The sequence below is a fragment of the Calonectris borealis genome, chromosome 4, assembly GCF_964195595.1.
Source record: "Calonectris borealis chromosome 4, bCalBor7.hap1.2, whole genome shotgun sequence".
NCBI lineage: Eukaryota > Metazoa > Chordata > Aves > Procellariiformes > Procellariidae > Calonectris > Calonectris borealis.
In genome coordinates, this window is record NC_134315.1 from 3,107,371 (window position 1) to 3,134,144 (window position 26,774).

Consider the following 26,774-nt stretch of genomic DNA (forward strand, 5'->3'; position numbering starts at 1 on the left):
CGTAACCCTGTGAGGTGTAAAGTGTCCCCATTCAAAGCAGATGTCAAATAATAGTCGGTTTAAATGTCAGCTGCCTTTGGTGCAGAGCTGAGCTTGGGAAGGAAAGGGTCAGACGGGGACGTGTTTCCCCCCGCAACGTCCTTCCTTCCCCATCAGGACGCACACGCGATGCACTGCCAGGAGCTTTGCGGGAAGGGTTTAAATATCTATTGGCCAAAAATTACATGGATAAACTGTTGAAAGAGGAGCCAGGCCCCAGGGATGCGATCTGCGGTTTTGCCCTGTACCATGTCTTGGTACGGAGGGCGTAGAAAAAGGGATTATTTAGGGTGGCTGTATCTGGGCTTTCCTCAAACTGACACGAGTTTTTCAGTCCTGTTTCCCTTCTCAATGGCCTGCTTTGATTTAAACTGGAACGGGAGTTGGCATATTCCTCCCCTGTCTGCGCTTCCCAGCCCTATGAAGGACTGAAATATCTTCACGGAGTGATCCAGGTCTGACAGGGTCCATCGCTGGTCCCCGATGTGCATCTGCTACTGCAGCAAAGCTGGTGGGAAAGGGCCCGGTAGTCCCCGTCCTCTGCATTTTGGGGGGATTGAGGACCCAGAGATGGAGCAGAAGAGAAAGCAGCAGAAACGCTGCAGCCAGCGAGGGGTCGGGTACCTCAAGATCTTGGTGTAGAAGCTAAAAAAGCCATTAATTGTAGCTTTTTTTTTTTAATGTTTTGGGTGGGTTTTTTGTTTGTTTGTTTTCTGGCAAGCAGTTTGCAGCCCTGAGCCTTCCCAGGCACCAAAACCTGCTGGTTTTCATCAGGGATTTAATCTGCTGAAAGCAGGTGCCATCTAGGGGACAGACAAAAGAAGACAAGGAGGGGTTTCATTTCCAAACCTGCAATATTTACTCCATCACCCCAACCCACCTGCAACCTCCAAATGCTCTCCGCGATGCTCTCCTGGTTGCATCGGCAGTGAGCATGGTGAACGCTGGGCTCAAAACGGGGAGCTGGTGGGTACACGGCTTGATGCAAGCTTAGCTGGCCCCGAATCCGGAGCAGAAAGCATCTGCCTTCGTGCAGCACTCGTGCCCAAAGCCATGGACCGGAGAAGCCTGCACCAAGGTTTTTCTTCGGTGGTTTGCTCTAAGCGTGCAGAGAAACCAGGAGCGAGCCGGAGGGCTGCGAGCTTGCCTCTCTGTAGGCACAGCTCACGTTTCCAGCTCTAAGTTTGCCATGATGTCCTGAAGCAACCTTCTCGCTGCTCTCCAGAGGACCGTATCCTGCTGGATTTTAGAAAAGGTTTGGCCAGGAGCGCTTGCTCTGCATCACCCGCTTCTCTCCCTCTTGAATTTGGATGATCTGGAGTTGTAACACCAGCACCACACACTGGGGAGGCCAGTTCTCTTTACCTGAGCCCAAAAACCTAAATCAGCGCCTACCTCACTGCATAGACTTAAAATCAGGCCCTACCCAAACCCTTGGAGATGGTGGATGGGACAGCAGTAGGTGGAAATGCTGCACGTCCATCACTTTGAATAAATAATAAGCGCTCATGATGCCGACTCGCCAATACAAGTCTGGCAAATGGGTGACTACAGCTGCAAGCTAGAGCTGCAGGGCTGAAAGGGTTTGTGTTGGAAACTTCAGCTAAATCACTCATTTTTCACCCTTTCCTCGCTTATTTCAGACTTTTTGATTTTTCTCTGCTAGCTTCATCAGCCCCCCCTAGAAATCCCGTTAGCACCTGCCATAGACAGCTTCAGGGTGGACAGGAGGGGCTGCAGGCCAAAAGTTTGCTGTTGGGGGCTCCTCTTCTTCCACCTTATCCTCATCCTGCACCAAATGTTCCTCCAGCTCATCCCCATCCTCACCCAAGGCAGTCCCACCTTTGCAGGACATCAGGATGAGGCACTGGTGCTGGTGGCTTGCCCTGGCTTTAGCTGCGATGGGGCACAGAGATAATTCTTTGAGAGCCCTCCCAGATAACCCAAATTTGCAAATCGTGGGGGATTTAAACACTAAAAGCCACTTGCTGTCTGTGCAGACTCCAGCAGAGGGAGCGTGGCGGTGTCTGGCAGCGTTAACACCCGCTTCTCTTCAGCGAAGGCGACTTCTTGAGATGAGCTATTTGGATGTCTCCTGCGGATGGTGTTTTCTCACGAGGTTCCTGATTGCTCCCCATCTGCTCGAACAGCAAAATGCATGGGGTGCCTTTATAAATAGGTGAAAAGTGGTTTTTGTTTTTTTCCTATTTTGGGGAGATCCAGTAAGAAAAAACAAACCAAAGACCCAACTCTGGGAGTTTTAAGTCGCAGGTAGATCATTAACTTATCAATTCTGCATTGGCTTTTCCCTTCATGAGGAAAGGATTGTAAGCAGAAAGCCCTTTGCCGCTTGGATCCCCTTGCTGAAATCCTTTGGCTATCGATGTCACCGCTACGGGACCGGTCCCCTGGTCCCCACAGGGCACTTTGAGCAGCGTCCCCTCTCTGTGCCCCTATTTGCCTCCTTGCCAGAGGATGGGTTTCTGCAAGGAGGCAATGCCCCATGTTGCTGATGTGGTGCAGAGGGAAACCAAAGAGATGGGAGGATGCAGGGGTGCTCAGATGGGCTGAGGGTTTCGTGCCTTGGAAGAGGGACAGAGAGGAGATCTTGTCCTGGTCCATTTCATTTCAAAGCTGTCATGTCTTATTTAGGGACTCTTCTTCAAACACCTTAAAATTGTGGCTTGATTTTTAAAGGACACGTATGGTTTGAAAGTTCAAATACTTCGCTGCCTTCTTGGGCCTTTCAAATGCCTCGGTTTCCCCCCAAGCTCCAGTTCATTTGCCACAGACCCCTGCCAGCCCTGTTCCAGCAGGCACTGAGGGGCTGAGACCGGCCACCCTGGGCTGGTCCCCGAGTCTGGAGGGTCCCTGTCTGGGAGACCCAACTGTCTCTTGGGTACCACGATCCCACCACACTGAGATGGTGTTTGCTGGGTGAACACCTCTGGGGAGCTGGGCTTCAGTGTTCATCAGGAGGAGATGGGGCTGTCTTTGTGAGTGGGAAGCCTTGCAGGGAAAGCAGAACACATGTCCATGGAGAGGAGGTGATGCCCTGAGCATTTTGGGTCCTTGAAATGCCTCAGGCATCACCATTCCTGACTACAACCACTGGAGAAGCACCACGGTATCTGCACGTGGTCGGGTTATTGGCCATCCTGCTGTGAAAGTGGGTTAAGCCCCTCTGTTTCCAAATCAGAGGGGGTTTAGATACCCCAGATGAGTTCATCAGGAACTTCTCTGGAGGCAAGAGCAGTCCTTAGCGATGCTGCTTGAAAGCTGATAACCTCAAGTGATTAATTTTATCCATCTGGGCAACCTGCTCGGAGGGAGAAATGTCAACACGTGCGATACGGGGAAGATTGCTTTGGGACACTAGCCGTGAAAAACATTGAGAGATTGAGGTCCTTGGAGTTAATGAAATTTCTCAGAATTTGCATATTAATAACTATGCCTATTACTTTGCCATTAGAGTTAATAGGGTGTAATATTAACAATTAATAGTTAACAAAATAGCCACTTTAATGGTCATTTGTACATGAAGATGGAAGAACATATCTGGGCACTGCCTTCATGACACTGTGGGAGGACTTTGTTCATCTCTTGTCTGCCTGAAGATGCAGGGGGAAAACTTTGGCTATTTTGGATCTTCAACTTCTCAGCTTTATTTTGCAAGGACAACTTTCTTTGGGGTTCATCCGTCTTGCTCCAGCAACATCCCTGCTCCTCCAAATCTGTGCTGTCTTCTCAGTCAAAGAGAGAAAGCTACGGTTAGCAGCCAAGGAGCACTGGCCATTTCCTCCCCTAATTGCCATTAAATGCAATTAGTGCTTCCCAGTGTGCCCCAGGAGCAAGTGTCTTAACAAGGTCATCATGGCCTCCAGCTGGAGAAATGTTGCACTAAAAATTTTAGGGAGAATAAGAATTATTATTATTATTTTTAATCCTTCCTTCACACAAAAATTGGCACTTTCCCTTCTGTCCTCCAAAAACCAGCCAATGCAGAGACCGTGCCCTCCAGCCGCTCACTGCGTGTCCCATGAGCTGGCCGGTGGCTCGCTGCTCTTGGTTTTCCATGGATTTTGCTGCTCCCTAAATCATCAGAGCAGCTCATTCCCCCTAGAAAGAGGCGGGGAAACCCCTCCTTTGGAGTCCCCAGACCTGCAGGGGTTTCGGAAGGGAGAGGATATAGGTTGTATCCTACAGAAATGGTGCTGGGATGGGAGAGACGGAGGTTAATTCTGCTCCCTGAAGCTCTTGCAGGATTTTGGGGCTGTGCTATAAGTTGTGTAAGGGGTTGACCAGAGCAAAGGGACCATGAAGTTCATCACCTTTATAAGCATCTTCTCTCCTTCCTTTGCCAGGACACGAACGTGACCGCTGGGCGTAAGCCGGCTGCTTCCCAGCGGTGCGTCGAGAGGGAAAAAAAAAAATATATCCCTCCCTGTCTCTCCTTGCTAATGCACAGGAGCCGCTCGCTGCGCTGCTCTCCCAAAGGCAACCTCCAGGGAAGCTGGAAAAACCCCTCCTGCCCGTTCCCCACCCCGTATCCTTCCTGCCAAGCCCCGGTCCCAGAGGTGGAAAGCAGAGCAGGAGTTTGCAGCTCGTGCGCAGATAGTTTTCCTTAAACTCTCCGGACATCTGGCGCCAGACTGGCTTGGCATGTAACAGCTGGTCCTTAGGGAATGGTTTTATTCTTGGGTGAATTTGTTTGGAGACTTCAGAATCCTTTGGTCCTGCGGCAGGCAGTTCTGCAGATCCCCCCTTTCTCTTTGGAAATAGAGGGTGTCTTTTTCCACTCAATATTGGTGAGTCCAGGCTGAAGCAGCCCTTGCTCTCCAGGTCAGGCAGGGACTGGGCTTTGCAGGTTGTATTTACCAGCCCCATCCCGTCTCGGCATGTCGTCGCTCCGAAGGGGCTGAAAAAAAACCCACACGTAATGCAAAGAACAAGAAAGCCAGAGCTTCAGCACACCCTACCCTGGCGAGGAAGCTATTTTAGCCAGCCTCCCACGCACGCTGTGATGCTTGAGCAGCACAGGAGAAACCCTAGAGTTAAGTACAGCCTTAACAGCCCTGTTCTAGCTCGCCGGAGCTTTCCTTGCAGGGAACATCTGTCCCAAAAATCTCTTAGGCTTGGTACCGACTTTGACCCAAGGTAACGCAGTGCTCTGCATCTCAGAGATTTAAAGGTGTTTTTTTTCCATAATCAGCCCTCCGCGCTGTCCCCGGGAGGGCTGGAGGGTGCCGGGGTGTTTGCACAGCCCTGGGATGGGTGATGGAGCTGGTGGCACCAGGGATGGAGGTGCCCATCTCCTTCCCAAAGTGCTTAACACGGGGCAGGGCAGGGGGAAACGCTTTCCAAACCTCCAAACAGCTCTTGAAGCCGTCTGCCTGCACCTCTCCTGGCTGGACACCCATCGCCCCGAGGGGTGCAGGATGGGGCCTGTGCAAGGAGAGAAGCCCCACACTGTCAAACCTGCCCGGGGAGGCAGCGGACGGGCTGAGCTCCCGGGGGAACTGCTTTTAGGAGCAACCAATTCAGGAGATGACTCTGCTCCGCTTCTTTTGCCCCGGGAGGAGCGGGGAGCAGCTGTCTGATGCCCTGGGTTGAAGCGCCGGAGCAATCCCAGCACCAAAACGCCCGTGAAACATTTGGCGAAGAGGGAAATGGATGTGGTCCTCTGCGTGCTCTTGCCTGGTTTATTCTCTCTGTTTCGATTTTACTAAGATAAGGGAAAAGCTCATCTTTAGGGATCTGCCTCTCCCTGGCGGTTTGCTGCTTTTTAGTGCAGAGCTGAATGAATATGGGACCTCCTACAAGCCGGGGGGGGTGTGAAAAAAATGCATGGAGCAGGGAAAGAAACCCTCTCCTGTAAAATAAAATAAAAAAAAAAAAAATGGGGAAGGGTGCTCTGGAAAGAGCCTTTTTCTCTGTACCCCCATTCTGTACCCCGCTTGCTGGGTTCCAGGCTGCTCCTCCTGCGCCTGCCTCGCTGGGCTGCACGACCGCGTTCAAAAGCATCTTCTCAACTTCCAGCCTTTCCCTCGAGGTCCTCGCCCGCTCTCCCCCCACCCATCTCTGCAGGGCTGGCGTGGGCGCAGGACCCAGCCTGGACCCCCATCTCCCTGGGCTTTGCTTCTCCCTGGGGCTCGGAGGGAGCCAGGGACCACCTGGGTCCCTGCCCGGGGAGAGGCGAGGGGAGGGCGGTAGGAGGGACCGGCGAGGCGGGGAGGGGAGAAGGATGCTCCGGGGGTGGCTCTTTGCTTTCTCGCCTTGCCCGGAGCTCGCAGGGGCTCGCTTGGAGGATGTCTCACCCCCTCGATACAGGTAACTCCGGGACCCCCATCACCCCAGCCTGGGGGAGGTGGAGGGGCTGCAAAGGGGAGGAGGGGGTTGCAATCCTGCTTTGATTTAAACAAAACTCTCTTCAAGGGGGAAAAGGGGCTTTGAAATGAAAAGAAAAGGCTGCAGGTTGTGCATGATGTTTGGAGCCCCGCATAGCGGGGGAGCCCTGCCCTAAAGTTTCCCTGTTTATGGCTGGGAAATACTTACGGGGGTGAATACCCGGGGGGTGGGAGCGCGGTAGCTGCTCTCCGTGTCTCTCTGCTATGTGTGTGTTGGTGATGCTCACGGCTCTGGGCACAGGCTGGGATGCCCTGACGGTGCGTGGTACCCTGGGGGTGCTGCATGCCATGGATATGCTCCCGCTGCGAGCTGCAGCTCCGCACCGTGCTCCTGTGGGTACGTACGGTCGCGTGTTGCCATTACATGCCGTGTGCATGGGCTTACGGTCACAGCTTTGAAGTTTATGTGTTAACGCATGCGGGAGATAGAGCCGACGACGTGTGTGCACACGTTTGTGGCTGTTACTTGTGTTATCGCATGCTCTTCTATACCCACATGCAGGAATATGCATGTAGCTGCAGGGGATTTAAATGCACGGATGCACAAGAGAAGTGCAAGCCCAGCAGCACTCGGCAGTAACACATAATAACATGGGCAGTAACGATCGGCTGCCGTTATCTGTCCTTCTGGAAAAGCACGCAGATGATCAGGCAGCCGTTGTAGGCGGACCGGGCAGCTTGTGCTCCTTTAAAAGTGGAGACGAGCTTTCTCCAAGCATCCTCCAGCAAACCGTGTGTCTTCAAGCAGACTTGGGAAGCGGCTTCTTGCTGAGCACGTGAGATGCAGCCGCAGCTTTGGGAGGCAAGAGATGGGGTTGGGGGGGGGAGAGTATTTTATTTTCTTAGCCTGTTTGTGATAAAATGTTCTGGTTTGTCACTGGAGGTGTCATTGCTGGGAGAGAACTCGTGCCATTGCCCGCTGCGGTGAGCTCAGAGCATGTTGCTAAGGGCCAGCCCCAGGCGGTTTCTGGAGCACCATCTTCTCTTTGTGGAGAACGCAGAACAGCAGCACCCGGCTCAGAAATCGCTCCCGAATCCATTCATGACTGAGGAACCCTCCGTCCCAGCTGAGCCAGACCTGTCGTCCTCCAACCTCACCAACGCGACGGACTGCGGCGAGGAGATCCTGCTCTATGGGGACACCGAGAAGATTGTCATTGGAGTGGTGCTCTCCATCATCATCCTCATGACCATCGCCGGCAACGGTCTGGTCATCATCTCCGTGTGCATCGTCAAGAAGCTCCGGCAGCCCTCCAACTACCTGGTGGTGTCCCTCGCAGCCGCCGACCTGTCGGTGGCCTTCGCTGTCATGCCCTTTGTGACCATCACAGACCTGGTGGGGGGAGAATGGCTCTTTGGCAAGGTTTTTTGCAATGTGTTTATCGCCATGGATGTTATGTGTTGCACCGCCTCCATCATGACCTTGTGCATCATCAGCGTGGACAGGTAAGGGAAGACAAAGCACCTGCCATGTATTCAGGTGGGCTTAAATATGAGGGAGTTTCTGGAGGTTGAGGGCCACCAGAATCATGGTTCCGGTTGGATCAATGCTTCTGCATGTGTTTTCCAGGTGCACAGGGTTGCTGAGGGCTTTCTGTATGAATTAGGTACCTCAGGTTTTTTGGAGGAGCTGGGCTTAAGGTGCTTTCTCAAGTAACTTCTCTAAGTTACTTGCTTAGTCCTCCCCCTCTAGGCAGCTGCTTCACATTGTTCTTCCTTGGCTTGAGGAAGAGATCCTAGAGGATAGACCCGTGACCTGGCCTTCTCCATGGAAGGAGGCTGGACCATAAAATTATTCAACAAAACAAAACAAGAAACCCACATGCGTTTGGAAAATCCAGGTTATGGAGCTTCCGGAGCCTAGTCCTATGGGATGCTCTGCTGCTGCCTGGACTTGTGCCTTCGCTAAGGATGTCGGCAAGCCCCCCCACCCCATCCCGAGTCCCCATAATCCCTGGTTTAGCCCAGTGCATGCATTTGTGAGGATTTGCTGGCTTCAACTCCCACACCTGGGATCAGGAGGGAAAGGCTAAGCCTGTCTGGCAAACTGGCCAGACTCGGGCAAGTCAGCACCCCCATGGGTCTAATTATAGCAGCCTGCGTCATTAGGTACATTGCGCTGACGAGTCGGTGGGCCGGATCCAGATCTGACGCGTGCGCTGGCTTTCTCGGGGGGTTGGTTTGGGTTTACGCTGGCACCGCTGAGCCGGGCTGGTTTGTGTTAAGGAGCTCAGGGAAGGGAGAGAGCCGAGGAGATGGGTGCCTTCAGCTCTATGACCTCCCTGGTCACCCTCCCACCCTCCCCAGGTGTGACACCGGGTGACAAAGCAGAAAGGACAGAGAAAATCCTGCTGCTGATGATTGACTTTGCCCCCCAGCAAGCAAACAGCAACTTCTGCTCCGAAGACTGCTCCCCTGCGAGCTGCCCTTTGCTCCCCGGCCCTGGTCAGCTCAGCGCTGCTGGTCAGAAAGCAAAATCAGTCCCAGGCCACACGACGAGGTCCGGCTCTGCTGCTGAACTTGCTTTGTTTTAATAAAAAGCCTGTTCCTAAAAAAAGCAGGTGTATCCAGAGCTGACAGAAGTCTGCCTCTGTTAGGGGGAAGAGAATAAATGCAGTGATGGGATACGTCAATGCTTCCTCTTGATGAGTGAGGAGCAGGGAAGCAGCTACACACTGATCAGATTGGCTTTGCTTTAAAAAATTTCTTTTCCCTTCCTTTCCTTTTTCCTTTCCCCTTTCCTTTCCTTTTTCCTTTCTCCTTTCCTTTCCTTTTCCTTTTCTCCTTTCTTCTCCTTTCTCCTTTCCCCTCCTGTCTCCCCCTTCCCCTTCCCCTTCCCTCTTCCCCCTCCCTTCCCCTTCCCCCTCCCCTTCCCCCTCCCTTCCCCTTCCCCTTCCCCCTCCCTTCCCCTTCCCCTTCCCCCTCCCTTCCCCCTCCCTTCCCCCTCCCTTCCCCCTCCCTTCCCCCTCCCTTCCCCTCCCCTTCCCTTTCCCCTTCCCTTTCCCCTTCCCTTTCCCCTTCCCTTTCCCCTTCCCCTTCCCCTCCCTCCCTGATCCCACCCCCCCCACCCCACCCCTTGGCGAAACGCTCCCCCCACGTGCACACCAGTAGGACAGACCTTGCACAAAAATCACTGCAGCTCATTCCACTTCTTCATCACGTCTCTCCCGCCCGGTGCCACCGCTCCCGGGAGCAGACCAAAATCCGAGGATGCCGTCTAGGCGGGTGCCTGGGGTTCACGTCGGTCCGTCTTTCCCCGCTGGAATGGGACCGGGCAGGAGGTTTCTGGAGAGGTGTGGACACAAGCGTGGGGGGGATCCACACATGCCGAGGCCAAATCCTGGGCGGTGCTGAGGGCCGTAGGGAAGGCAGGGTGGGCAGGAGTTGCAACTGTAATCCCCGGCTTAAATGGGAGCAGCCCTAAGGCTGGTCTAAGTTGCACCCTCTGGTCATACAGCCAAGGAGGATCTCTTAACTGGGTGATGCTGGAGGCACTTTTTCTGTCTCCAGCAAACCCCACCTCCCTGGGGAGCCCCTCTGCCCAGCCCGCCCCGCCGAGCGTGGCGGGGCTCCGAGGAGCCCAGGAGCGGGGCAGCGTCAGGCCCTGGCTGCAAAACTCATGCTGCCCGCGCTGAGCTGCGGCGAGGGAAAACCATCCCACCCCACAGGCACGCGGTCCCACGCCTCATCTCAGGCAGCTCTCAGGCTCTGCTGCAACATCTCCAGGTGCTGGTCGAGCAAACCCCCACCGTCCTTTCTGGATGTTGGAGAGAAAAGGGGAGCTGCAGCAAAAGAAATGACAGAGGGAGGAGGTTGCCGGGGGCTTTTACACAACGGCTTGACCTTTCTGTGCTGCAGACCTCAGCAGGGTGATGAAGGAAAAACCTGTGATGTAGGAGGCTGCCACAGGGTCTGAGTCTTCTGGCATGGACTTGTTCTTCGGGTGCGTTTTCACAGGGACCGTGCTGTGCTGGGAGCTCGGCTGGGCTGCAGCATCACCGTTTGCTCCCAGACCTTCATCCCTGCCCACCAAACGTCTGATGAAGAAGTTGAGTGGTGAGAGGGCAATTGCCCGAGATGCATTTTGAGCCAGGGAAAAGAGAAAAAGAGCAAAGAGTAATTTGAGTGGAAGGAGGACTGGGAGGGCAGAGGGAAGGGGGTGAAGAGTCCTCCTGGCCGTGCCCACCATGCTGCGAGTGCATGGGGGCAGGCGGGCTCAGTCTGTACCAGGGCTTGAGGAGGGAAGAGGAATGATTGGGATGTCCTCTGATGCACGAAGGAGGAGCAGGTGACTGGGGCACTGTCCTGCTGCTTTGTGCCCTGAGGACCCCCAGGGTCAGGCTGTGGGCTGTGTGGATTGCCCCGTGGCCGTATCTTGAGCATCCTGTAAGTCATCATTGCTCCACGTCAACCCATCATCCTTGTTGCTCCCAAAAGGCAGTTGATGAAGTGGATTGAGGGAAAGCACAGATCCAGGACCACACCTGGATCGCCACCTCCCCCCAGCCTTGACATGGGCAGGATTTTTTGTTTAGCTCCTGATGGAAACATCTCCAAACCCACACTTTTTCAGCTTCTATGCTGATACAAAGCAAAGCCGACCACAAAGCTAAAGCAAGAGGATAGCTGAGTTTGCAGAGAGCCTGAAACACCTGCTCCAAAAGAGATGAAATAGTTGTTCATCTCAGTGAGGCGTTAACTAAAATTTCCACCAGTGACGATGGCAAGCTGTTCCTCCTGCCCTGCAAGAAAGAAGAGGAACAACATATATTTCCATATTCTTGGAAACATAAATATCTCCTCTAGTTCTGTCCTGAATGCCAACTTGATCAGCACTGTTAGGCAGGTGCCTGTTTCTGCCCAAGGGGAGGTTGCGTTTTTATTGATGGCTGAAGCATCTGCATATTTTGGTTAGCTTAGATATAAAAGATGCTTGGTTTGCCCAAGATGACGAGTACTATTAAAATGTAGGTTGCTATTATTGATTATTAATGCAGAGCGCTTTCTAAAAGCCTCTTGACTGAAGCTGGTAGAACTAATCTTGTCTGAAGGGGGGTTTGATTGATTTTCTTTTAAATCAAAAAAGAAAAATGCTAGAAACATGAGTCTTTCTCTTAAATTTTCCTTAGATAAAAGCCTGCCAATGTTATAGATTCTTTATTGCCACAAACCAAAAACAAGACAACAACAAAAAAATCTTTTTGGCTGTTCAGCTTTTGATGAAACTCTCCGTAAAAATGCCAAGTAGCTGATAAAAGAAGCTCCCCAAACCCCACATATCACTTCAGGTTTTCCTAGTGGAGGAAAAAGTCTCCATCCATTTCCCAGGCAGCCCCGCTGGGGCTCTTCCATCTCCCTGGCAAGTATTTTCTACTCAAAATCGGATTATATGCTCCAAATTGGCACCGTCCTCAGTAAAAAGGATGCCTCCCAAAAGAGTCGATGGGATGAAATCTGCACAGCATTTTGCTGGATTGCCTTTACCGTGTCCTTCATCTGAACATGTCCCAGGGTAGGTCCCTGCACTGTATCTCCAGCGAGCTGGAATGCATCCCTGGGATGCTCCCACCAGCCCTGGCTTAGGGCATGGGCAAATGATGCCACAGGTAGCTGCAGCCTCCAGCTGCCCTGTGCATCCTCTACCTGGAGGGGTCTTCTCATTCAGCAGGATGGGACAGGCATGGCATCAGCCTGGAAGCCAGGTACGGAGCTTGAATTTGTCCCAGAGGAGGCATGGGATTGTGGTAAATCAGTGGAGTCCGGGAAACCCCAGTTCTGGGCTCATTTGGGTTCAGCCTGCGTGAGCAAAGGTTCATCCTTTCGCAGTTTGCCAGCTGCAAAATGGAGATAGGGGCACCTTGGAGAGGTTTTGTTTTTCTTTATTTTTTAATCCCTGACATAAGGAGTCAATTATTACCATTGAACGTAGAATAAATGCGCTGAATTCACTCATCCATGGGGTTGATGGTGGAGTCCAGCCTGGGGCAGGTCTCCCACCCTGCGGCCAGGGCTCAGGGTGCCCAGGCATCCGTGGGAGCGAGGACGTGGAAAGAGTTTATTGCACAAAGAACAAGTGGCTACACCATCGGTTCTGCACGGCGGGGGTTCTGCAAAGCCGCACAAACCGCCGGTAAATCGCTGCTCTGGAAACTGGCTTTTGTTACCTGATTACCACTAAACTTGATTAACAACAAGACACACGCGCAAAAAAAAAAAAAAAAAAAAAAATTAAAGCAAGAGAATTCGATTTGAATTTCATTGCATGTCTGTGCAAATCTCGCCTCCCGCGCTGCTGTAAACGCTGGCCTATTTTGAGGTCTTCCCGCTCTCATCAAAATTATAAGCAAAGACCTCAAAACGGCCCCATTTCCTCCAACAGCGACTGCACAAGGCACCTGCAGATGAAATGTGTCAGCTTTGCCTGCTTTTTAAATCTTGTCACTGTGCATTTTCTTGGCTAGCATGTAAATTCCTTGAAGTTTAGCAAATCCCGAGTGGGTCGGCTTCTAAAGAAAACCCAGTAATAGCATAATAAAGGATATCACACAACACAGCATATATTAGTTTGCAAAGTTCTCGGCTTGCATATACAGAGGAGTGATTTTTGGGTGCTGAACTGGGAGATGCAACAGCAGGGTATGGTTTTCTTCCAGCCTAGGGGACATCAAGTCTGCTTTCCCTCCATAGCCCCTTCCTACAGCAGGAGGGATATTTGGCAGCATCCCTCCAGCCTGCTCCCACCCATCTCTCTGAGTCCTGATCTTCCAGCCAGGCTCATCACTACTCACTGTGCTCAGCCCAGGTGGGAAGGAGGAGGTGGTGTGTTTTGGAAGAACAGCACCAAAACCAGCCCTGTTGTCCATCTCCATCTCACCAGGTCTTCTCCTTCATAGACAGGGCCCCCGTGGGGTCAAAAACCCTTTCCCATCCCAAGAGGTTGCGTTGCCTTTGCATCCGTGAATGTCGTCCTTCAGCCTGTACCACTGCTGGGCGTTCAATCATAGAATCACAGAATCATTAAGGTTGGAAAAGACCCCTAAGATCATGGAGTCCAACCACCAAGCAGCATAGGTGGTCCTGGAAAAGACCCCTAAGATCATGGAGTCCAACCAACAAGCAGCATAGGTGGTCCTGGAAAAGACCCCTAAGATCATCGAGTCCAACCACCAAGCAGCATAGGTGGTCCTGGAGAGTTTGGTTGGGTTTTGCGAGTAACGCCAGCTGAAGAAAATACAGAGGAAAACAGGAAAAGAATAATGCAGTGAATGAATTTAAATTCATTTTATTGAGGAGTCAGGGGAGAAGGCTTTGAATTTATTTAGCAGTGAGGAAGGGAGAAGGAATTGGATTTTTTTTTTATTTCCATCTTCTTCCAATCTTGGGGGAGGATCTGGAAAAGGAAGATAATCAGGGAAGAAAAATCTCCTAACGCTTACAATGAGACTGATTGTTGGGAAAAAAAATAATCATACAACAGAGGCAAAATTCTCTGCAGAAATGTTCTTTTTGGCAGAAAAGCCCGTTCTTCCCTTGAACAGCTTTCAGCAAAAAGTACCCATACAGCTGCTGTTCTCACTGCCCCTTTGGACTGACACTGTTTATCCAAGACAATTAAAAGGTGATGTGATCCTGCCTAAAAATGCCTCCAAAATCCTGAGAACAGGCAGGTTTGAATCAAAAAAGCTGTAACGTATAAGAAATCCATTTGACAGCTGGAGGTTTTTGCTGGACAGGATTGAGACTGGATAGCAGGCAGATGTTTTTCAGTGGGAACGTTGGCTGACAGTGGCCAACTCCCTACTGATTCATTAGTTTACACTTGCAATTTACCAACTAAACAGTTGACGCGATTCCTTAGTCACACGAACCCTCTCAATCAAGGCTGGGGATGGTTCAAAATTACACCCTGTAGTCTAATCAGGAGCTGATGGGTGTTGCAGTCTCCAGCTCCTTTCAGTCAAGCTAAGAAGGTAACTCCTACCTCCAGGCATCAGGATTTGTGAATCCATGGGTCACCACATGCTTTTGGGATCTCCTACTCGGAGCGCCTCTCGTTTTATTCCCCAGGGAGGGCTGGACAGCATCGCTTCAGGAGCTATGGGCCATGCAAGGGAGCAGACTTATCCAGCTGTTTGCAGCTGGCACTCGCTCCTGTCTTGGTTTCTAGAGGTCTTCTCCAGTAGATGTTGCAGGAACATGTAGGTTTGTCCTAATATTGCAGGCTAGCTGGAGAGGAGATGTGCTGCTGACAGTGGTGTCTCCCACGGGTGCCAGTGCTGCAAGATGCGAAGGTGTGAAAGAAAGCAGGTGTGAATCAACAACTGTCGGTCTTGCACCGCAGTCCATCACCCGATCACCAGCTCTGCTTTCTGTGCCCATCCGGACACATCCTTAAGCCTGCCCAAAGGCAAGATTGCTCCTTGCTCGCACGCTGCCGCAGGGGCAGCTCAGCTGCAGGTCGTATTTCTTCCCCAAGTTCCCAAGTTGCCTGGACAAATAAGAGAAAGGTGTTGTCCATCCCACTTCCCATTAAACAAAAACCATAAAAGACTGGTATGAGTCTATTCATTTCATTTGGAGTCAATCCTGACGTATCCTGGTGCAAATATTACTCTGTGGATCACCCATCCCACCCTTGGGTGTTTCCCTGGGAGGGCGACAGGAGTGAGTTACCTGCTGTGGCTGGAATGTCGCATGTTCTCTGTATGAACTAGTTCTGGTGGAAAACGAAGCTTTTTAAAGCATTTTTATTCCCCAGGGCCAAAATTCTCATGGGGCTGAGCATGAACAGCTGCTTAGGAATGAAAACAGTGTTCACACCTTGCAACCCTCCTCACCCTTTGCAACTCTTCCCTTTTCCAGGTATCTGGGGATCACTCGGCCATTGACGTACCCCGTGAGACAAAATGGGAAGCTGATGGCCAAGATGGTCTTCATCGTTTGGCTCCTGTCTGCCTCCATCACCCTTCCTCCTCTTTTTGGCTGGGCCAAGAACGTCACCGTGGAAAGAGTCTGTCTCATCAGCCAGGACTTTGGGTACACAGTCTACTCCACGGGGGTTGCCTTCTACATCCCCATGGCGGTCATGCTCGTCATGTACAGCCGGATCTATAAAGCTGCCAAGGTCAGCGCCGAGAAGCACCGCTTCATGAACTTCCCCAAGCACTACGAAGAGGAGGGCGTCTACTGCCTAGAGGCCTCCAGCCGGGGCCACCACAGCTCCAAGCGTACCAAAGCGGTGGAGGAATGTGCCACGCTCTCCAAACTGCTCTGGCAAGACCGAAAGAATATTTCCATCTTCAAACGGGAGCAGAAAGCAGCCAGGACCCTCGGCATTATCGTGGGGGCGTTCACATTTTGCTGGCTTCCATTCTTCCTGATGTCAACAGCTCGGCCTTTCATCTGCGGCATCCACTGCAGTTGCATGCCCCTGCGGCTGGAGAGGACTCTGCTCTGGCTGGGATACACCAACTCCCTCATCAACCCCTTGATTTACGCTTTCTTTAACCGAGACTTGAGGACTACTTTCTGGAACCTCCTGAGGTGCAGGTACAGGAACATCAACAGGAGGCTCTCCGCCGCCAGCATGCACGAGGCCCTGAAAGCCACAGAGAGGCACGAATGCATCCTGTAGAGACGCGTCCTCTCGCTCAGTGCCTGACCAACGAACTCCTGCCTCTCCATTTCAGGTTCCTTGCTTCTCTTGCCTCTCGGGGCTGGCAGAAACCATGCGTGCCATCGTTCCCCTGCCAGACATCGCTGCTGAGAGTGACACTCCTTCCCCTCACTCCGGGAGGAGCTGCGGTTCTCCTCACCTCGGGAACAAGTGGGCAGCCCTTCCTTCTCACCATGTCCCAGGTGGGAGCTGAGCAGCCATGAGCAAGACTGGGGGGGTTCAAGGTCTACCACCAATTGTGGGCAAGTCACACCACCTTTCTGTGCCTCAGTTTCCCCATCTGTTAAAAAAAAAAAAGGAAAAGCAACCCTTCCAACCAAACAAAAAAAAAAAGAAACCTAAAACCTTGGTAAGACTGTGGCTGTCGACCTTCAAAAAGGGCTCTAAGGTCTGAGGAGGGCACACAATATATTATGTAAAGATGACGTTGGCTGCACTTCTCTATCGAATATGACAGCAGCTATAGGCTCCATGGTAGATCCAAGCACTCATGCCATCCCAGCTTATACGAACTCTTTCCACCGATGTAACTGCATTTTACACACTGAGCTCATGTCCAGGTTTGCATGTCAGAGCAGTAACACCAATGACCCCTCACACTGTAGCACTGCATCACGTGAAAGAGGCACGCCTGCAGAACGAAACGCAAATGAACACCAAGTTTCCTTTATGGTTGACGTAGGAAAGACCAACGGCCTCCTCATCAGGGCAATGACCAGTGAGCAAAGACAGTTATGTTTCTTGGGTTGTACTGTAATTCATTCTCAGACAAGTGATGTGTGTTCATAATTTGTGGCTAATTGACTCCATAAAAGCACGCTTTGGTCGACAACAGAAAAAAGTGTATAATTTCTATATCAGCTTTACAGTCCTTCAGTATGATGTCCAGCAAGCTTGAAAAAATACACTAAGTGATGTATCCTTTTTTTTTAAAACAAACAAACAAACAAACCCTTTGGTTTCCTTATTTTGGTGTAGATTTTTTGCTCACTTTGACTTTAAAGTGTCTCTTTACTTTTATGTGCTAGTGGGACTTGTCTTCCTGCAGTCCTCTTTGCTCTTGACCGACCTTCTTGCATCAACCTTGCTTTGCAGCCCCACAAACCCTTGCCCGTTTGTCGATGATGTCTGCTCCATGGGCTCAGTTGTTTGCACGTCTCCTGTCTGGGTTTTCTTGTCAAAGCCAGAGTGTTCAGAGGCTCGGGAAGGGGGTTTCTAGCCCTCCCTCCGCTACAGATTTTCTTTATCAAGCAAGAGTGTACGAGTGGTGGTAGTCCCATCTCTCGCAACATCATGCAGTATGATGCTTCCATGCATAGCCAAGTTGGCTGTTGGATGTCTTGGCTGACTGCTGGCATGGTTTGGCTTAGTAATCAAGGTTTTTCCTGTGAAATCTTTCGTGCTCTCACTTTCCCTCTTTTTAATAGACATTTCTATCCTGTTTCTTTTTACCCTTGTTTTTTCTAGAGATGTCCAACAAGGTCTCCAGTTTAGACTGGAGATTCACAGCAGGGAAACTGGCTCAAGTCCATTGGGAATGTCCCAGGGGACCGAGGGAGGTTGGGCACTGGAATAGCAACATGTCTAGTTGTTCTCCCAGCTCACGTCCTCAGAGCTGGAGCCAGAATTGCACATAGGTGCAGGGGAGCTTGTTGTAGCTGTCGTATGGGTCTCCAGTGGGAAATGCTTAAAGATCAGACAGTAAAGAGATTTGAAGGAGAACGTAGTCAAGAGGGAACACAAAGGTTTAGCTGGAGCCCTTTTCACCTGCTATCCTACCCAGGAGGTGTTTGTAGAGCAGCAAGTGATTCTGCTAAGGTGGTTAACAGCTTTCCATCTATCTCCCATGGCTTGTATGCTGGTGGTAGGTTTGTGCAAGGCTGCCTGAGCCCCCTGTGACAGGACCATGCTGTCTGCTGAAGGCAGAGCATCGCACGTCTTGCAGCCTGACCTTGCAGCCACATTCCGTTCCTAGCCCCTACCGCTCAGAAGCTGCTGTGCATCTCTACAGCCATATATTCCTGTCCAGGACCAACACAAAATCCAGCCTCGCTGAACTGCCCAGTGTGCGTGCCAGCAGTGAGGCCCTGTCCTCCACCATTCTGCCAAAGACGGATGCGATTGCCCAGGGAAACTTGAATGGTGTCCCTGAGATGCCCTGTGGTCCTGTATCCTGCAAACCAGAGACTCCACTGACACAACGAGGCAGGAGAAGGCATGAGCGCACCCTCAGTCTCTTGCTTTCACACTGCTGCTGCGTGAACTGGTGCTAAACCTTGCCACAACCTCTCTATTTTCCCTTGATGGTGTATGTTCACCTTGGTGCACTTGCTCCTCATCACCCTTCCCTAGCTTGGTTGCAACTTCTCGTGATGTCTCTGCTTCCAAGCCCATACAACAGGTCCCCACGCACCACATCTCTAGGGCAAGGTCTGATTGCCCATCTCAGGACCTGCTTGTCAAAACCAACCCCTTTCCTCCCAGAAAACACTTTGGGCCATTGTCTCCTCTGTCACAACATTTTAGCAGCAGCTGGTCGCTGCCTCTGGCCTGCCACGGGGACATGAAGTTGCTGCAGGGTCCGATTTCCTCCCTGGGCTCCCCCAGCTCCTTCCCTGCCGTGGAGCTACCAGTGCCCTTTTGACAGAGCTGTCTGGAGTAAAACTAACCAGCGGCTAATTCAGACTGCCTCGTCGGGATGTGAAAGCCCCGAGACAGCCCATTTCATATTCAGCACATAACAATAGGGTCTGGCTTGTTCTGCTGTGGTATATTTATATGCCTCAGGTCATAGTGGTATGGATTTACTTACTTGCTGTATTACAGGTTCTTAAACCACCTTCAAAATTCATAATCTTGTTTAATTCCACTTAACATCCCTATTCTGATGGTATTTCTAGCACTGCTTAGAAGTGTTCTGCAGAACAGCCAAGAAACAGTGTTCAAGCCTTTTAAATGAAGTCATATGAATACTGTTTTTTCTGGTTTGATGGTTCTTCCAGAAGCAAAAGAGTAGGGGAAAGAATATGATTCTGGATGATCCAAAACCCAAACTTCTTCTAAGCAAGGAATCAAGCAAAATGGGTCCTTTGTCTTAAAAATCAATGTTTTCTTTGACTTGGAATTGAATGCTTTGTTTCACTCAAGCCTTATCTGCTCATCTTTTTCTTTTTTTCCTTATATTTTCTTTTCAAGCTGTAGTTGTGTTAAAAGAAAAGCCTTGTTGCCAGAAACAATTCCAAAAGTTTGCATACGAAAAGGTTTAAACATAATAGCTTCACTGAAAAAAAAATTTTGCTCAAAAAATAATGAGATAGTTTGCACAATTTTTCCAGTAGTTATTGTCTCAAGTTGTGAGACAAAACTCTTGTTTTTTAACTGTCCAAGATTAAATTGTGTTTAGGTTATTTAACTTAAATAATGTGCATTGAAAGACACCAAGGCCTTTTCCACGCACGAGTGAGCACCAACCATTTAGTTAAGCCAGTCAAATCCTTGTAGATGAGCCGCTAAATCATGCTGAAAATACTCTGTGGGTTGTTTTTTTTTTTAATCAGACAGGAATCAATGCATTTGGCATCTGCAAAAAAAAAAAAAAAAAAAGTCTTAAAATAAATCTGAGCCATTTTGAAACTGATTGTAGCGCGCAGGCGTGTGCCTAACCAAACTATGTAAGATTTCAGATAAATTAGCCCTGTAAGAGTCCATGTTTAGGCAAAAATCTGAGCTCATGGAGAAAAGTATCAATTTAGGAGGACAAGAGAAACTTCCGCGGGCAATGAGAGAGTCCCAGCAGACTAGCAGCAACGGAGTGGAAAAGAATGAGGAGCCTCGGGCAGAGAAAATCGAAGTAATTCAGGCATAAAACGAGTAGGTCTCAAGTCAGCTTTTTATTCCACTCCACGTGCAGGGGAAATACATACAGAAACACAGGCAGAAGCGATCTGGGGAGAAAAGACAGTTTTGACAAACCCCTATGGCCCCCCCAGATGGGGTTTGGAAGTTTTTTGATAACGACGTTGAGCAAAGCTAGGGGAGATCAGCTAGAGATGTAACGAAAAGCCCAAGGCGGTAAGAGCCTGCGTGTCTCTTCCCAAAGAGTGTGAAACCTCCCCGCGCTCTCAAGTCAGCACTTTATGGGTGGGTTTGGCTGAGAAAGACGAGCATTGGTGATTTTAAGAGACAGCTCAGCAAACCCACCACGTTCTTCACCTCCACTCGGGTCCAGCCATCTCTACCATCTCCCGTTGACAATGTAAGATTAAAACAGCTGCACCACGTCCAACTGGAAGGTGATCTAGCCCAGGATCCTACCTCGAGCAGAGACCAGTGGCAGATTCTTACAAAGATAGGCTAAAAACCAGCAAATCTTTTGTGATATGTCTAGCGCATCCTTCCTTGTCCCAGCAATAAAAGGTTCGGCAACTTGCTGAGCCAGCCAAACTCTTGCAGTATTTAATAACCTCCAACGGGTGCTTTTCTTCTAACCTGTTTATGTTTTTCCTAGTTTGCCATCCTGAGGCAATGAGTTCCACAATTTAATTATTTTTCGGGTAAAGAACTATCTCCTTTCACTCATTTCGAACCTGCCATCTGCTGAGCTCATTAGGCTCTGGCTAGTCCTTGCATTAGGAAGGAGAATGAGTGATCATCCCTATTGACTCTCTCCAGGCCAGTTACAGTTTTGTAGACCGCTACCATGTTCTTCTTTTTGAAATAAAAAGTCTATCCAGCCCATGAGTCCTTCTCCGACAGTAGACATAAGGAGATGCCTTGGGAAGAATATTAGAACAAGGACAGTCTGGATCATATGCTTTCCCACCCTTCACTGCTTTCAAAGTATCCAACCATTTTTAGTTCTGGAAATTCCCTGCTTAGACATGGTTTCTGTGCAAGCCTCAGTGTAACCCCTTGCTTTTCCACAGACAAATGCCAAATCTTGCATCTGGGACCAGATAACCACATGTAACAGCCCAGGCTGGGGCACCTAGCAGAGCAGGACCTGGTGCCCAGGGCACTGCTGAGCATGGCAAGCAGAAGGCGAAGGGGAGGGCTAATGGTGGCCAGCCATTGCCTTGAGGAGGATTAGAGTAAAGATGGAGGTAGATCCACACAGAGAGGTGGGGGAATCTTCTTTGGAGGTATTCAAACTTCAGCTGGATCAGGCCTCGAGCAACCTGAGCTAGCTCTGAAGCTGTCTTTGCTTTGAGCACAACATCGGTCCAGAGACCTCCAGCTTTCCCTTCCAACTTCAGTATTCTATGAATTGGATGATTTGTCTAAAAAATCTCAAACCCATGTAAATATTTATCATGCATATTTTTTGGCAAGACAATCTACAGATCTCCTACCTGCCATGTGAAAAAGCTCCTTCTATTTTGAACCTTCTAGTAGCATTTAAGTTGCATATCTAATAAAACTGAAAGTCAGCCACGTGACACTTTCCACCTGTGTTTTTATGCAAGAAATGGTTTTCCTTTGTTTGTTTTATTGCCATTTTAATCTGGACACATTTCATATTCACCATGCAAGATCTTCAGTTGCCTGACTCTATTCCTTTTCTCCATCTTGTACATCGCTCCGAGATAGAGCTTAAGCAAAACCCCAATAACACCAAATGACTGGGCAAGGCACTGCTATAAAGTCATTTTGTGGCACGTAATTAAGGCAACGGGTGGCTATTTCCAGCCCTTCTCAGCACTGGCACGCAGGGAAGGAAGCAAACTCTGCTCTGCTCAGACAGTTCCACTTTCTTTTAATGACTACAAGATCTTTCACATAGAACATACAATTTCAGAAGAAATCAAGAAGAAAGTGGGAGTTGAAAGATGATGTTGTACAAATGCCTTATTCTGTGAAGAGCTGAATATATCTTGCAAATAGACAGTTTTGTTCAGCTCTCTTTGGTTGTATTAATACAACCTGGTGAACCTTGCACTTGGCCCCTTGGTCATCCAGGTGGGCACCTGTTTACAACACACAAAAACTCCCATCTGGGTTGTTTTCACATTTCCTATTTGAGATATCTGCTTCCCCGTGACAAGGGTATCACTTCTAAAAAAAGGGGGAAAAAGCAGCATCTCCTGTGGAAAAATAACCCCAGGAAGGGTCTTGTAGTTCTATGGTGGAGCATGTGGACCCAAGAGGTCCCATAAAAGCAGCTGACCCCAGGGTGTAAAAAACAGCTCATAGGTGGTGTCAATTTGATCAGGGTAGGGTGGTGATGGACATGAATAGGGTCCCTGGGCAGGAGATGTGGAGAAGGTGGAGGTGCAGCATGGCATGGTGTCCCAGTCTAGGTGGAAGAGCAGCCTGCACAAAGAGGGTCTGACATCCAACCTGAGGGAGGGCGACATTCATAACCTTGATTGAGCCCCATGCCCTTTGATTGCTGGAGGAAAGCATCTCTTGGGTGGGCGGGTAGCAAGAACTGCCATCCTGGAGGCATGGTCACTGACAGAGTCAGGATACATTCATACCCTTACACCCAGCTCAGCCCCCAGGATTTACACGCTAACCTGCTGTGTTTCCCCCATCAAAGTGCTGAGTCTAAGCCCTGAACCTGCCCCCCCTCCAAGGCAGCCACATCCCAGGCTATTTCAGATACGCTCAGGCTCAGAGCAGCCTACACGCACTGTACATTTTCCGGCTCCCCCCGCCAAGCACATGGACCTTGGACAGCAGCAGCAGGACTCGTCTGCTGCTGCTGCACGACTTGCCAAATAGCTGCTCTAGCAATTAAAAAAAGCAAAATCTTTATAAGCTGCAATGTGTGTGTGTGTGTGCTAGTAGATAGCTGGAAACTTGCAATACTTGCTCCAGCCCATGCAAAAGATGAAAATTAACTCTTTCCAGGTGATGAGAAAGGCTGTATAAAAACCGCATTATTTGGATCCACTTTTTCAGCCTCTCTGCCACTCTTTGCTTCACATCTCTGACCCTTTGAACATGGTCAGTGGTCTGTTAACACAGCAATTAGGAAAAGAGGGAGGAAGAGGGTGGCCAAATGCCAGACACTTGGTGACAGTACGTGACAAAACAGCCGTGTGCTTGTAAATAATGAGCACAGCTCACGAGGACTCTGCTCTAAGCCTGTGATTTTTCTGTTTGAATGCAGACAATCTGAACACGAAGTGTACATTTTTAGACTGTGAAATGCCTCGGTCATTTAACTCACACAATAAAGCTTTGGGCAGGAGCTTATGGCATGTGCCTGGTGTGAACATACCCAGATGAACTGCAGCCACATCTCTAGAAGATGCTCTCCCTAAATGAGAAGCAATAACAGGTCGTGAACATGGTCTTGCAATGTCCTAGCGAAGCTGCATGGGGATTATCTATGGTTTCCACCAGGCTTTAACTTCCCATTGCCATACTCCTAGCTGAGGACCTGAACCCTCAGGCATGGGTTGCGTGGGAGTGTGTGGTCACCTCTTAATTACAATGGAAATTAGTATTCTGGGATCTTTAAACAGAGATTTGGGAGCTCTCTTCTTAAAAGCTGAAGGAGAAATATTCCTCATAACAAACCATAATCTTTCCAAGCCCCACATTTCTACAGCATTGTCAAAAAAAATCTGAGCTACATATGGAAATTGATGCAGCTTCAAGAAAATGGTTCTGGTTGACTATCTAGCTCCTTGGAGACATTAATCAGAGTTTAGTGCTGTCACTTCTCAGGACTTACTTCTCTGTTATATCTTCAAAAAACATCAAAATGCCAACAGCCTTTAGCAAGAACAAATCCAGCGCGCGAACAGACTGACGTGTCCAACGGTGCCTGCAGGCACGTTGTTCCTGCGGTGCAGCCCCCATACCCAGCACCCTGGGGACCAGCGACGCCTCAACCACCCCTCCTGCCCCACCCGCGCATGGTCTCCGTGCCCTGCCAGCACAACAGTCCATGGGGAAACAACGCAAACAGCCCTTTGGAGCAGATTTGGGGCTGTCTCAGCTCTCAGATGCAGGCCAGGACATAGTGTCCTCCTGGAAGACTCTTGGGAGAAGGGTGCAGAGACCCTCTGAGTCTTCAAGGCTGCCAAACCTTGGCATCATAAAGCCAGGGCTGTAGCATCTGCACAGCAGCAATATAAATAAACAAACACGTTATTTAAATTAAGAATAATTAGCATGGAGCTTGGGATTGCAGGATCAAACCAAAGGATGAAATTGCCTTCAAAGCAGCTGGGAAGTAGCTTGTTACAGGCAATGCCTGTCTCTGTAAGGAGCTGTTCATGCCACTCTGGGGGGAAAAAAAAATGTTCCTGGTACGGTCACAATGAGGCATCTGTCCCCAGTAGGTACAGACTGTGCTGCCCATCACCCATGCATGTGTCTGGATGCCGAAATAACAGGTTACTTACAAATCCCTCTGGGAAACACATGTCCTAAAGTATGTCTCGTTATCTTCCTCACGTACTTCTTTATGTTTTTCCACTGGCAATTAAGTGAAAACTGACTAGAAGTGTCTAATGATGATGAGTCCTTGGTTCACCAACAGCAACACTAAAAAACATTAAAGAATGCTGGGAAAAAAAAAAAAAGCAATTTTCTTTCTTGGGCACCTAATACAGTTCTGAAAACTGGTCCTAACTAGAAAATCCCTGGCACTATCAGATTTTAGCCCAAAGACTCTCCAAAAATTAATTCAGATTTTTCCTGCCCCACTAGTTTACAACGTAAGATTTTTTCCTAATAATATATAATACCTTTTTCAGAATGAATCTAGGGCTGCATCTGTGGTTGGAAAAATGTTAGCAGGAGTAATAGAAATGTAACAGAGAAAGCAAAAATATTGCTGTGAGCAAAGAACCAAATATCAGGGAAAGAAAATGAAGCAAATAATAATTCAGGATATGTGTTGGTTTTTGAAATCAGTGTGATGTAGCACCTTTCCACCTCTGTTTTTTCATATAACACATATATTTTACAAAACTCACTAATATATTTTTTTTAAAGAGCTTCAAGGAAAGACATATCAACAAAGATGAACTACTAGTAATACCACTGAGCCCGGAGAAGAATAAAGCAGTACGACCATCAGATGTAGAATAAATCAATACATCAACACGATCCCATTATTAGGTTTTAATTCGATCACCAAGTCTCCTAAATCACCAAATAGAGCTGCAAGAGGAGGGGAACTGCGCCTTCCCCTACTCCAATAATATTTTGCAATAAGTGACAAAAAAAAGGTTGTGCTCCAATCTAAAGGCTAGCAACTCTGGGGCATGGCCACTGCCATACGCGGGTTGCTGCCCAAAACAGCCCATGCTCTGACGGATAATTTTGCAAGACAATATTTAGGGCATGACAAGCCTGGGGAGATATTCTTCTGGCAACGTCCCCACAGAAGAATTGGCACGCACATGTTGTGGATCTGAGTTAGGTCCTCTCATACCATGACTTGCCCAGATATCAGCCATAACCTGCTCCTCAACTCACAGCTCTCATGGCTGAGTTCACTCCCATATTGCAGAATTTAGGTACTCGGTTCAGGCAATCAAAATGGGCTTTGTTAGCATAGCTGTAATAATTCAGCAGAGTAAAAAGGAGCTAAAAGGCACGAGCTGCAGTTCTTTGAAGAGACTGTACTCCTTTTTCTTCTTCTGGGTCATAGCACAGCATGATGGAGCCATCTCTTCCTACAGCCTATTCCCAGGAGAGCATTTTGGAATCTAAACTTTATAGGGAATGATGTCTAGACATAAAAGGCTAGATATTTCCTTGAATTTCTTTCAGGAAATACTTCAAAAGAATACGAACCTGACTGGGTAGAAAACTAGTTTCTTTTAGCTTCCACAGGCCCTACCAGCAATGGATTCCCAAACCCTTGCAGTACCAGGACACACAGCTTATCTCCACTGGCCTCTCTGGCACCCAGAGTCTTCAAAACACTTCTCTTCATTGAGATTCAATTTAAAATTCTCCACAGACCATGGAAACAGGTGGATTCATGTAACCTAATTTTGGATCCCTCCTTATGTTTGTGCTAGTCACACAATGCTCCCGTTGCTATTGCTGGGGAAAAATAAACATTTTTAGGAAGTTATTCTCTCGACCCAATGTAGATGTCTGCTGCGGATGAGATGAATTCTACCTTTGACTGACTGTTTCTTTCCAGGTACTACAAAGAGCCCACAGGGACTTGCTCAGAGCAGATGTCTACAGAGGAGGTATCTGCGTTTGAATAGATGAATCCTATCGTATCTGTGTATAACTCTGCCACAGCTAGAGCTGTAGCCACATCTTGGAAAGCTGGGTCAAAACTCTTGGCATAATTGGCTGGGGATGACTCAGAAATCCCACATATACCCGGACTGCCGTGGTCTGTGTCAGTGATGCCATTAAAGTCTGACCACAAAATGAGTTAAAAATCTTGCAGTTTCTAGCACAGAAAAGTAGAGAGAAATAAGATGGGTCCTTAATGGGAAAACTGCGAGTACTTCGGTGCTAGCTGGAAACTCCTGAAGGATCGGGATGAAGCTGATGCACTAGATTATAGCGTCCATCCGGCAATAATTGGGTCTCTTACGGGTGCACCTCCACCTACTTCTGTATTTTGAGATACCCAGGGAGAGTCTTGGCCCAGCACATGAGCTTTCCCCTCCTCTCTGCCCAGCTCAAGATCTTGGGCAGAAGTGGCCATTTAG

General features: G+C 49.3%; 1 protein-coding gene across 1 annotated transcript; it reads left to right on the forward strand.

Moving 5' to 3' along the window:
• The first annotated feature begins 7,329 nt into the window (after window positions 1–7,329).
• LOC142082386 (5-hydroxytryptamine receptor 7-like) lies at window positions 7,330–16,440 on the forward strand. Its single transcript, XM_075150507.1, has 2 exons — window positions 7,330–7,892; window positions 15,309–16,440. The coding sequence occupies exons 1-2, from the start codon at window positions 7,384–7,386 to the stop codon at window positions 16,078–16,080; spliced, it is 1,281 nt and encodes a 426-aa protein (XP_075006608.1). The 5' UTR covers window positions 7,330–7,383; the 3' UTR covers window positions 16,081–16,440.
• Window positions 16,441–26,774: the final 10,334 nt, after the last annotated feature.

Coding starts and splice junctions, on each gene's coding strand:
- LOC142082386 (XM_075150507.1), top strand. CDS start 7,384: ATGTTGCTAAGGGCCAGCCCCAGGCGGTTTCTGGAGCACCATCTTCTC. Junction 7,893..15,308: donor TGCATCATCAGCGTGGACAG/GTAAGGGAAGAC, acceptor TCCCTTTTCCAG/GTATCTGGGGATCACTCGGC.